Below are 13,743 nucleotides of genomic sequence, written 5' to 3' on the forward strand. Positions count from 1 at the left end.
ATTATTCTCATTACAAATTTGGGAAGATGTTTGTCGCACGTATCACATTGGCACATGCCTTTAAAAAAAATTCACAAAAATGTTTCTGAGCAACTGATGAGTAACAAGTTCAGCACAGATTTTCCTCGCGCTTTGGACTTTGAACCCTGGCGCCGCGAGCTCGTGCAGCGCCGTCAGAATACATGCAATTCGTGCGTGCATTAGAAAATATAACATTCTGCAGTTTATTTACTAATCGTTTGAGGTAATTTCGCGATTTCAATCATCATACAGTAACCACCAGCATTAGCCACCTCATCTTCTCATCAGAGACATGCGATGCAGCACTAAACAGTCTCTCGCTGTCGGTGCTTCGTGCTTGTAATGATTTCTGCGTCTTTCTCTGATAGTTTTAAATACTTTCACACTGCCGATGTTTGCTGCATTAGCGCATGCCTCTATTTAATCGCGTTCGACATTGTTTGGTACATATTATTCGGCCTTCTCGCTTATTCGGCCGAATAATTTCGGTTGCCGAATATTCGGTGCATCCCTACTAACAAGATATAGTATACCAATAATTGTTGACTCAACTCTAAAGCGGACACCTCACTGTAACAACATCCATCTGAACACAAAAATCTCAAAGATTAGCTTATAAACATCCAATTTACAACTGCTACCCTGGTGCATGAAATATTCCATTCAAATATTGATATTTAGCTCTCCATAACATAGCATGAATAAAAATCAAGGATCTTACCTGTACATGCTGCTGTATTGAGCCATATGGCATGCCTTGACTCAGCATTTTTTTATTCATCATCATCATCCTCTTCTGTTCTTCACTTAAATGGGCTGACTGGTTGGGCATTGGACCTGGAGCTTGTGGTGGCCCACCCCCTTGCCCTGCGGTGCCCTGCAAGTAGGGCATCATCTGGTTTTTGGCTTGATTGGCCATGGGCGGTGTTATCCGCTGACTCATGTGGTCTACTCCACTGAAATGAGTCAGTGGCTTGGTGTTGCTATAAGAGAGCTGCTTATTGAGGTTGTTTTGGGCAACCAAGTTATTAGGTTGCTGCTGCTGCTGTTGCTGGTTGAGCATGTTCATGTGGTTCTGTGGGAGGTAGTTGTTCATGCTTGGTGTTTTTGGCCCCATTGTGTTGCTAGCATTAAAAGCCTGTGTATACATCATGGGGCTATTTGGTTTGTCTGGGTTAAAGGGTCCACTGTATGGGCTTGTTGGTGCTCCTGCAGGTGACCAGTTTGCTCCCTGGGACTGCTGTTGGTGTTTTTGTTGGATAAGTTTGGCACGTTGCTGCTGCTGGGCAGCCATTTGCTTCAGCTGCTCAGCCGGTGAAAGTTCAGAGGAGGGTGGGACTGGTACACCTCCACCTGTTCCCCCTGATCCAGGACCACCTCCTGTTACTGGAGTCGATGCCACGGGGCCAACAGCAGGACCTGCATTCATCATATATCCATTCCCGGGCCTTGAGGCCTGGGTCTGCGCTTGGGTGGGCGTTTGCGGAGAACGAGCCACGCAGTTAGCGGGCGATCCTGATGGCATTCCAACTGCTGGTGACTGCTGCAAGGGTTGCTGGGGCGGTGTCCCATTGGCAGCCGTTGCAAATGGGGGACCAGAGGAAGATGGTCTCACCTGAGGTGACCCCATGGGCATCTGTCCACTCTGCGGTTGCGGTGTACTGTTGGGTGCCGTGGCTACAGAGTTAGGTGCTGGGTCTTGTGCAAGCTGCATTTGTTCCGTTGTGGCCCGTGTGAAGTCACTCACCTCCTTTTTCTCCTCAAAGTCCTCGTTGAAGAGGTCGTGCATGTCATCCTCAGGCACCGTGTTCGCCAGCTCATCAATAAGTTCCTGCCATTCCTGGTCATTCAGATTGATGTCAGAGAATAGCTTGTTCTGATTTGAAAGTGACGTTTCCGAGGAATCGATTCCACCACCATCGTCCAAAGGCTCTTGTTTCATGTCCTTTAGTAGGCTAAAGCCATCTTCCAACTCCAATGAACCATTCAGTTTAATATCAGGCATTCCACCATTTTTGCCTAAATCCTCAGGTCGTCCAGTAATATGGTTTGTACCAGCATTGCCGTTGCCGGTTCCGTTGTTTGAGGAGGCACTGTTGTTGCCCGAGGGCAAGGTGGGTTTGATGTCCATCGTATGAAGTGGGGAAATGGGTGGGAGGCTACCAATAGAGTCAATTCCAGTGCATCCTTCCTTACGGAGTCTCTTTGTAGTGGGAGAGTAACTCCCATCACTGAGACCATTTTGGTCACCATTTAAAGGAGACCGGGCACTGTCCAATTTCCTCTTTACTGTCTCCTGGAGCTGAGAGAAATTAAAAGAGAGAACAATGGTTAGAAGGGTCTCTTAGCTCCATATAAAAACATATAAACAACAACACACTTTCAGAACATTGTTGTCCTACATTCACAATGTTACCCAGTGAAGCGGTTTCTCAGTGTATAAACAGTAGGGCTGTGACGGTCGCTGTGACAACCGCGTCACGGTTGTCTACTGCCACCGGCGGTAGTGCACGTGACGTCTCTATAACTCTCTATAACAAGCATAATACAAAGTTTTGTATACAAGTGTAATAATGTCTACACGGGACATTTGAACTCTGTGTCATTACCTCATAAATAGAACGAGGCAGCTTACTGTTGGGGTATTGTCATGTCGTGTCGTGCCGCATCCAGTGTAGCATCACTGATTATAATGAGTTTTACAGTATTTTGTCACGCCGCATCCTGTAGACAGGGTGTATTTAACTTTCTTATTTAGGCTACTTTCTTGTTTAACTGTATTATTTCTTTGATATTTATTTTAGTGTTTTGCAGGCTGCGTATTCACTGACTGAAGTGCTAAAATAAACACAAGCTGACGAGTTAAATCGGGTGTGTTAGATGAGTGAGATGGCTGCTCAGGACAGTTTTGAAAACCATTTCAGAGACATGTTCTTAAATGTGACTCACATAAAATATATTACATGCATGCACAGTTTTAAGGCCTTTCTGGTAACTTCATGACTTAACTGACCATGACATTGCATGCACGTAGTTTATTTCGTGCTTTGATATGAAAGGATGCAGGCTACAGCGCGCGCCGGCGCCTTTGTGCGTGCAATTGAAGATCACGTGCTGAGAGCACAGTACCGTTTCCGTGCTCGCTTGACTCGCGCCTGGCGCTGAAGTGAAGTGCGTGCAATTGAAGAGCACGCGCTGCGAGCACAGTACTGTTTCCGCACTCGTTTGACTCGCGCCTGCCCTGGCGCTGAGGTGAAGTGGAGTGCGCGTCTGAAACAGCTCCAGTTCTCAGTCGTTCTGCAACTGAATAAATGCACTTCTTGTCAAGAGAAAACGTGACCGAAGCAGCAGTTGTGAGTGGGGTGGCCAACCCTAGCAAGCAAGGCTGCAAGCATCAGACCAACTGTAGCAATGAGTAATTGAAGCCATTTTCCCAGGACGTTCGGGCAAATATGGCAAAATTAGTATCAGTGTTTTCAGAAAGACCCAAGGAATATTTTGAGTGCATATATATATTTATATCAACACTGCGCCACCGGTAAAAATCTGCCCCCGTCACAGCCCTAATAAATAGTCAGACATGGTATTATTCAAATAATTATTTACATTTCAGAGCAGAAGCACGTCAGAGTGGTTTCTAGTCCAGAATGCCAAAATTTACATAGGTAATATATTCTCTCTATCAAAACACTTCACAATAGCAAAACTTTTGTGCCAATGATCAATGTCATTGTGGTTATGTGTACATGTAAAAAAAAAAAAATAATAATAAAATTTAAAAAAAATAATAATAATTATATATGTGTATATATATATTCAATATTCTCATGATATTTACTTAAAGTGCCTTGTTCTTTTTGTTTATCTTAGTGTACAGAGGATCTTTCACTGAGGTGTTCTCTTGACGTCAAATGAGGGCAGGTATTTTGATCAACGCAAACTGCCCACACTTAATTCCAGTGTTGGTTTACCATTATTTGTGCAGGTGTTTGAGTTTAAACAGAGACCTCATGAGGCAATAGGCTAATTTAAAAAAAGAAGACAAGAAGGTCCTTCAATTTGCCACTATGTAAAGACTTAATAGCTATATGCAGATCAAACTCAGTCTTATAAATTTTACAATAGGAAGGTGTTAACGATTGCCAATGAGTTAGAACCAATCAGTGATGTCAAACAGGTTGTAATTTCTACACTTTTAGCAATGCTGTTCATGGAGGAATTAGACTAACTTCTCAAAGGTAGTTTTAGTGTGCTCATCCAGCAGCTTGGTAAAAATTCTATTTTTAAAAACTGGATATTTTTTAAACACAAAAACACTTTCCATCTGACTGTCAGATCAGGTTCTCATGAACTCTTAACCAGCTTAATTTTGCAAGGCTTCCTTAAAACTGACTAGTGAGCTAGCCATTCAACCCATTGGCTCGTACATTTTGTAATATGTAGTTTTGCACATCACTGTTTTACTAACACTGCACATATAGACAAAAATATAAATTCTTACTGCACAGAGAATTACTGATAGGAGGGAAAAGGTGACAAGCATCAACTATCACTTCACAATTACATAGAGAGAAGAGAGAGAGAGAGAATCGGTTGCAAAATAAACTGAGTTTCACAGTTGACACATAGGCACACTTTTATCCCACAATGCTCTTCTGCTTAATTTGTCTCAGCCATTAAGCTGTATCTAAGCCGCTCAACACAAGCATGCTAGACAGTAACACACATGTACATGCCAACAGAGGTTAGGGATGGCAGACAAACCTTAAAAATGTCACTATTGCCTTAAATAGCATTACATATTGGCACAATAAACCACAAATAAGGAGGGAACTGCAATCAGTCGTTATGAGAGTTTAAGTATTCCTCCAGTTAGTCCACAAATGTTTATTTTAACATTCAGTTGTGCCACTTTGCAGACGGTCCCTTCCCTCTCACTACTGCAGGGCAGTGCGATGGAGAATGAACAGCGGCAAATATTGACGGGGAAAGAGTGATAGACACCTCCTCAGAGGTGAGGATAGAAAAGAAGGTGAAAAGCATTTCCCATCATCTCTCCTAATCTTCCTGCTTGTGCTAATGACTCTCACAGTGAACACATTTAACGGTGTGTTAATTACAGAAGTGAAATGTGTGCGTAAACCCAGAGATGTAGATGAACTGCAAGAACATTAGCGACAAATTCTCCCCATACACAACAGCAGGATCCCACCCACCTTCTTTGCTTATCCCAGTGGACTTCAGTGTGTGTGTGTGCGCATGTTAGAAATCTCTCTCTCTCTCTCTCTCTCTCTCTCTCTCTCTCTCTGAACATTAGCGACAAATTCTCCCCATACACAATAGCAGGATCCCACCCACCTTATTCGCTTATCCCAGTGGACTTCGGTGTGTGTGCATGTTAGAAATATCACACACACACACACTCCACCGAAACATGCGAAATGAGATTCTGAAACAACAAGATTCATGGATCTTCTCTCCAGCTCTCCTCTGAGGCAATACGTCTAGTCCCCCTCCCTCCTTTTATCTCTTTCTCTCAGTCGGTCTCTCCCTACATGACCAGAAGAACAGCGAGATCATGATGGGAAACAAGAAAGGTTGATGTTTACTGGCTAGCTTTATGTAAAAGAAGGAGATAAGCATGATAAAATAAGACATGCACTCACATACAAAACATGTTCGGTTGCATTCTGCCTCTATAAGACTTTAACACCATCTGGCTATGCTTAACAGACATTAGTCGTGCAGAATGTACTGGAAGCTATACTGTAGCAAGCTCAGATATGACCCTTGTATTCATGATAACTGTATAGGTCTGCGTGGGGTTGGATCTTTCATTGTTACACCGCTGTCGTGTGCAACAGCTCAGGGGGTTGTCAAGGCAACCGTTGTCACGATGGCTGTCAATATTCGTGCCGTTTATCATGCCATAAAGACGATTAGAATGACTGTCACTAACATGGAGAGAGTGAGTGATGAGGAGAGAGACAGAGAGAGAAAGAAATCAAGGCAGAAATCGAGAACAATGTGGCTCACACAAAACCGCTGCATTCGTACACTAATATTTACGAAGCCTATATGAACAGGTAACCAAAGTCAATCGCCTTCACTTGTAAAGCCTAACAATAGAGTGGGGTGTCATGCACTTGTTTTAAATGACACCAGTGGCAAATCAATGTATAATAATACATACAAATAAAAATAAATATATAATAAATACAAATTAAATATAATAAAAATAGGAATCTCTTTATATAATATTGTCATTATTAGTCTTATAATTAAATATTAATATTACAACTAATATATACGTTTTTATGGTTGTTTTTGTCATCATAAATTGTATTGTGTCATGCACCCATTTAAATAAAACCACTACATAAAAATAGTAATATAAAAAATAAGCATATATAATATACAATCATTTTTATTATTGATGTTATATTATTATTCACTATAGGTGGATTTTATGGTTATTTTGTCACTCCATTCTAAATTCTTTCACCATAATTACCACTAAAAATAGTACTGACAAACACATTCTGTTGTAAGAATGTATCCTCTCAATGCCTTATAAATTTGTTGATGACTTCGCTAAGCATTTTCTCACTCCACTCCTGCACCCTATCGGTCCGTGTGTGATGAATCCTCTCAGAGTGGCACATGATTGATATCAATAATGATCATCTTCCTGCAAAGACTCTGCATGCTAAGTGAGGCGTAATTAGGTATGTTGAGCACCAACCCTCTCTAGCAGACATCTTCACTGACGTTTGGGGTCGAGAGGTACGGTACGGATGGCCTAACTAGCGACGCTATAAGCCGCAGACAGAGACCCTATCTAGCTAGAAGCATTTGGCTCAAAACCGCCGTAATAGGATAAGAACGGTGAGAAAACCTCCCCCAAGCCTTAACTAGCATGGCAGGGTTAAGAAAACACGCAGCAGAGGTAGAGACAGGAAGAGAGAGAAAGTCTGCGCGTGTGTGTGTGTGTGTGTGTAGCAGGGGGAGGCTGATGTTTGTTTTTCTCCATTTCACTGCCTATTAAAGTGTTCAGTAGCTCACACAAACACACTCCCTCTCCTGCTCTCTTCACAGTCACCATGTGGGAGAGCACAAGGATAAAGGGAGGGAGAGAAATACAAGAGGGAGGGAGGGAAAGACAGAAGAGCTCTTCAGACAGACGGTAATGCTTTCATGTGACTAGAGAGAGAGAGAGAGAGCATGGGGGGAGAGAACCACCAAGGTGCAGTTGTTATAGCAACCTCCTGATCCTGAAGCCCCTCCCCCCAGCTCCTGGGCTGAGTGCACTGGACACTTCTGCCAATAATCTCTCTCGCTCTTTCTCTCTAGTGGTCTCCCTCCCTAATGTTTTCTTTCCTCTCTCCCCTTCTATACCAACCCAATGCTTTTTTTTCTCTCATCTATTGAATTCTCTTTTTCTTTATGTCTCAATCTCTGTGCACTCTTCTTTGTCAATGTATACTTTGTATTACCCTGCATTACTGACTTTCTCTTGTGACAGTGTCGTAAAAGGACAACACACAAAAAAAAAAAACGCAACCTTGATTATTTCACCTTGACGCATGACAATGCTTTTATTACAGGGTGCACCTAGCAAATGAGCAAAGATGTGTTGCATTTCTAGGTAAGAAAATGCTAAATTGTCTCTGCCACTAAATCACAGCCAGGTACAATCTATGGTTATATTGTGCCCAAACAGCATGGCATAATCACAACCAATCAGATTATGTTTGACATTTAAATGTACAGTGTAAAGAAAATAATTCTGGACCAATACAATTTTACTGTGGGTGGAGCTACACAGTGTGACAAATTAATGACAATGTCCTGTTGCTTGTTGCAGAAGCTTATGACAAAAAGAAGAGGTGGTATTTATTAATACAATCTAGCATAAGGCAATCTATGGCGCTTTTCCACTGCATGGTACGGCACGGTACGGCTCAGTACGGTTCACTTTTGGGGGGTTTTCCACTGGGTACAGTACCTGGTACCTGGTACTTTTTTTAGTACCACCTCGGTTGGGGTTCCAAGTGAACCGTACCGTTACCAAAACGTGACGTGTAAACTGATCACGGATTGGCCGGAGAGAATCGTCACTACCTGCGTCACTGAACTTGCGACACAAACACAAAAGAACAGCTAGATTTAAATCAGCACAGCCAGCGAAGGATCGAACACAACTGTTTTGAACGAGCGCACCTTTTTTTTAACAACCAAAAGGTTTTGTTGTCTGTTGCGGAAGTACAGACGTTCCTCTCGTTGATAGCAGAGGAGCGGATCCAGCGAGAGCTTCATGGGGCGATGCGGAATTAAATTTTTTTTTTAGGAGTCGTGGTAGTAGAGGCTGCGCAACTATAACGACATGTGAATAATCCCGCCAACTCTAAAGCGGTACTGAACTGCAGTGGAAACGCAAACCGTGCCAGGCCGAACCGTGCCGTACTGAGCTGTACCGAGTCGTACCACGCAGTGGAAAAGCGCCATTAGATGGAAAAATAGGGGGAAATGAGCATGCTCAATTAAATATCCAATACTGACTGATACAACACTGTTGAAAAATGTGGGATCAGTAACATTTTTTAAAAATAATAAATTAATACTTTTCAGCAACTAAATATTTCAGAATTGTTACATAAATTGCTATTTCAACTAAATACAGTTCTTTTGAGATTTTTATTCATCAAAGAACCCTGAAAAAAAAAATCACTGCTTCCATAAAAAAAATGAAGCAGCACAACTGGTTTTCAAAAATAATAATAAGACGACATGTTTCTTGAGCAGCAAATCAGCATATTAGAATGATTTCTGCAGGATTATGTGACACTGAAGACTGGAGTAATGATGCTGAAAATTCCGTTTTGCCATTACAGGAATAAATTACATTTTAAAATATATGAAAATTAAAAAAAACAATTATTTAAAATTGTAATATTTCGTTTTTATTTTATTTATTTTTTTGACTAAATAAATGCAGCCTTGGTGAGCTTAAAATGCTTCTTTCAAAAACATAAAAAAAACTCACTGAACAAGTGCTTGGATTCCAATTCTATGAACTAAACATAGACACAGACAAGCAAATATGTACAATCAGACAACAACAAAACAAGATGGCCTTGAAATGCATGCATGTGTTAAAGGCTAAACCAAATGAGTGTGTCTAAGTGTATGTGTGTGTATGCGTTTAATCCACATCATTAAATTGAGCTCTTGAATGTGCATAGTGCAATAAAGGCAGACCGACCTTTGACACACAACAGATAACAAAGCTAAACACACAACACAGGCATTTACACACCCTCTCTATAGTAAATACTGTACAGAGTACTTGTCTGAAAAATGTGGTTTGTGTAAGTGTGTACGTGTATGTATACGTGTGTGCTCTAGATCTAGCTCATCAGACTATAAAATGAGCCGAGTGCATGACCCTTTAATTTTAGAGGTGAAAGAAACATCCTATGGTACAGACAGTTGAGCTCACAAGTTTATATATTTTCAGAATAAATTAAAACATTCATAAAAATTGCATTTTATTAAAAAAATTTATTTTTTATTTATTACAACCCCCAGGAAGCTATTTGCCTTGGCATAAATTTACATATATTCCGGTAGTCCAAATTGTAACTGAAATTACACAAATTATCCTGTTCTGGAGTTTACATACCCAAGGTTCTTAATATTGCATGTTGATCCTTGAGCTACTACTCTTTGTGATTGTGTACTAGACCCTGGATTGTCCTGGCTAGTAAAGCTGCTCAGTGTTTTTAATATTAACTTTAAAAAAGAGCGAGAGAGGGAAGTAGCGATGCCTGAATCGTCAACAAATTACTCTTTTGAGTTAGATCTGCGATGAGAGGTTCATCCAGATTATAAAACTGGTCTGAATGATTCAATAAAGAATTGGACTGACTCAACTCTCCAGTTCAACTCACTAACCGAATTTTGGTCTGTTAGTCAAACAAAACTATTGTATTACTTCAGAAGACATGAACAGTAGCACACAAATCATATGGTCTACTTATGTCATTTTTGAAGTTTTAAAGCTCCAGTCCCCATAAAGCTAGAAAAAGAGTGACCAGCAAATTATTCAAAATTTCTCCTTTTGTGTTACACACACACACACAAAATTAAAAGTCATTCACATTTGGAAGATACAAATGTGAGCAAAAAATGACAGAAGGTTAATTTTTAGGTGATCTATCCCTTTAAGAACCAAATGTATGTACTTCTAAACAAGAATATGTGTCTATGGAATAAGCATATTATGTTCCTCAGGGTAATACTAAAAAATGTTTTTTTGACCACTCTTATTTGTTTTAAAATGCTAAACATCTGACAGGTTATGCAATGGATATATAAACATATGAGCAGGACTGTACGTAATTAAATACACACAACACACACACAGCTGTATTAAAACTAAATTAGTCATTTTTAGCTTGTCACAAGCTGTTGCTTTGTGATCAATACAAGTTGTTCACGCCTGAATCAAGTTGTAGCGAAATTTTGGAATGTTGTGGTTAGCTGGAAAAAAATGTATTACCTCACCCCTCCTTTCTCTCTCTCTATCTGTTCTACCTCACTCTCTCCCTCGTGAGTTCCTGTCTGTGGGATACAGAGGTTTATAAATAACTCTCATCCCAGTACAGTGTTTTTATGAGTGTGTGTGGTGGCAGTATGTGTGAAGATGGAAGGAGCACCCACTGGCTAACACTAATATAATAAGATATTAATGAGGGAGAAGAAGAAGAGAGAGAGAGAGAGAGAGAGAGAGAGAGGGGAGACAGGAGGGGGAGGACAGGAGAGAGCAGAAACAGAAGAAAGGAGGGAGGAGAAAGAGGGGGCACAGAGAGTCAGCACACGAGGCTTCCGCTCGTTGAGCAACACCGCCTCCTCCTAAACGCTGCTAAATACTCGCTCTCTCTCACTCGCCGTCTCCCTCCCTCACTGTTAATGGCACCCTGTTTAAACACTGGCTGAGTGAATGTGTGTGTGTGCACTGTAGCGCCTGGGTGCATGTTAAACACAGTGCCTGAAATCCTACTCCAATCCAATAAAGCCTTCAGCAGCCCTGCCAGCAGAGACAATCACTGCACCTCACCCAGAGAGAAAGAGAGAGAGAGAGACAGTCGAGAAACGGAAGGGAGAGAAAGAGAGAACAGGAAGCATGGAGAATGAGGGAGGGAAGACAAAGAGCGGCTTGTCACAATAACCTGCTCATAATCATCTGTACATTACTCACACACTCTTCAGGCTAAGCTCTTCCCACTAACTTCATTTGGCACACTCTTAATAACTTAGAGTCATACATTCATCATATGGGTTTGACATAGGGTTGGGTATCATTTGAATTTTATCGATTCCGATTCTTATCGATTCCTAGTTTTGATTCCAATAAATATTAAAAAATCCAATAAAAAATGTAAGTCAAACATATTTATTCTGTCTTTTTACAAAGCATTCTCTTGCAGCTGAATAACATGAGCAAAAATCAGCAGCCTACAGAACACTTAGGCCTACAAGAGGAACATTTGCCTACGGTTTTAACAAAAATACCACAGCAAAAACAACTAGACTAACATTCATTCAAACTAACATTTCAAACATTAAATTGTTAAAGACAAGATCTAAAATACTGTTACACATGCGTTTTCTTCCTCACCTGTTTACGTTCACTTAAGACAAAAACAGCTTTGTTTACAAGGATATACTGATGTAATTTTGTACATATTGGTTGCAAGATGTGAAAGAAGTCAGTTCCGGCCCAAAACTACCTTTTCTGCAATGGAAATGCACAGAACGGTTCGAGAACAAACACAGGCCGGGAACCCGCACTGGGACCATGGCGGTGCATCCAAAAACGCGTACTGTCTGAGTAGGTACTACATTTTAATTTTCATTTACTTCACGACCATTAAAAAAGTATGTTCTATATAGTATGAATATGGGTAGTATGAATGAAATTCAGACGTACTACATCCGCCATGTTGTTACTATCACATGACCTTCCAGTGTCAGTTGCATCGCTTCACTACCATTCATAAATCCTCTCCCGTGGCCTCATGGGATAGTAAAGTGTCCATCGAATGTGCACTTCAGAATCCAGGTGGAAAAAGTAGGTCATCTGTGTACTTTTCGCCTATGGTTATTCGAATACTATGAATTCGGACTCGCCTCACATACTGTTTAGAGTAGGGAAGTATGCAATTTCGGATGCAACGCGGTTCTTCTGTGCTTGCAGCACGCAAAACGCAAGTTCTTTCCCTTCCAGCGCTTAAATAATTGAAAATCACATTAAAATGCAAATGTGGGAATCGTTAAGTGGAATCGAAATGTGCATGTCTTATCGAAAACCCGGTTATGGGAAATTTAGATACCCAACCCTAGTTTGACGGTAGCTAGTTTGACTTAAGTATGTCTCATATATATGCAATACACGTGCAAATATACAGACAAATGCAGATCAATGAAAGTTGATTCCTTGTGCAACTTGCAGTTTCATTCAGCAGACAAAACATTAAAAAAAAAACAATTCGGTGAAAAGTGAAAATAAAGACAAGTTAATTTCTCACAACTTTGTCGCCATTCACATCAAACTAAATAAGGCGTCCAAAACATCCACACAAAGCCTCAACGTCTGATCAAATACTTGAAAACACTATACTATATTAGCTAAAAGTGCTATTCTTAAGCTATTAGCAATATACTAAGCTAGCAGGCTATGCTGTTAGCTTGCTAACCCACAGTTTCCCAACCTTGTTCCTGGAGGCACACTAGGGTTGCCAACTTTAGAAAATGAATATACGGGACAATATTGAAAATACGGGGATGCATATTAGTATGCATCCCCGTATACTCCAAGCTGACCACTAAACTTGGAAACCTGGGCATTAACACCTCCCTCTGCAACTGGATTATGGACTTTCTGACTAACAGCCCTCAGCATGTTAGGTCAGGCCACACCTGCTCCACCACCATCACACCACAGGGCTGTGTGCGGAGCCCATTCCTCTACTCCCTCTACATTCATGACTGCAGGCCTGTGCATGGATCCAACTCCATCATCAAGTTTGCAGATGACACCACGGTGATTGGCCTCATCAGAGACAATGATGAGACTGCCTACAGGGAGGAGGTACAGCACCTGGCCGCATGGTGCGCTGACAACAACCTGCTCCTTAACACCAGTAAGACAAAGGAGCTTATTGTGGACTTCAGGAAGAAGAAAGGAAGCACGCATGACCCCATCCACATTAACGGGATGGTTGTTGAACGTGTCTCCAGCTTCAAGTTCCTGGGAACCCACATCTCGGAGGACCTGTCCTGGACCACAAACACCTCCAGCCTGGTCAAGAAGGCTCACCAGCGCCTCTTCTTCCTTAGGACACTGAAGAAGAACCAGTTGTCTTCAGCCATCCTGGTGAACTTCAACCGGTGTGCGATCGAGAACATCCTGACCAGCTGTATCACAGTCTGGTATGGGAACTGCTCAGTTGCTGACCGCAAGGCACTGCAGAGGGTGGTGAAAACCGCCCAACGCATCACAGGGACACCACTTCCTGCTATTGAGGACATCCAGAGAAAACGCTGTCTAAGTCGAGCTCGCAGCATTCTTAAGGACTGTTTAACCTCCTGCCCTCCGGGAGGCTCTTCAGGAGGACCAGCAGACTCAGGAACAGCTTTTTCCCTACAGCTGTCTCC

General features: G+C 41.6%; 1 protein-coding gene across 1 annotated transcript in view; it reads right to left on the reverse strand.

Moving 5' to 3' along the window:
- The window catches only part of LOC107674228 (mastermind-like protein 3), a 119,808-nt gene that overhangs the window by 54,957 nt on the left and 51,108 nt on the right, over positions 1-13,743 (reverse strand). Inside the window, exon 2 of the mRNA XM_016468145.1 lies at positions 743-2,323. Within this exon, the coding sequence (XP_016323631.1) occupies positions 743-2,323 (1,581 nt within the window). The remainder of the gene's footprint in view (positions 1-742; positions 2,324-13,743) is intronic.

Source organism: Sinocyclocheilus anshuiensis, unplaced genomic scaffold, assembly GCF_001515605.1.
Source record: "Sinocyclocheilus anshuiensis isolate Anshui unplaced genomic scaffold, SAMN03320099.WGS_v1.1 scaffold728, whole genome shotgun sequence".
Taxonomy (NCBI): Eukaryota; Metazoa; Chordata; class Actinopteri; order Cypriniformes; family Cyprinidae; genus Sinocyclocheilus; species Sinocyclocheilus anshuiensis.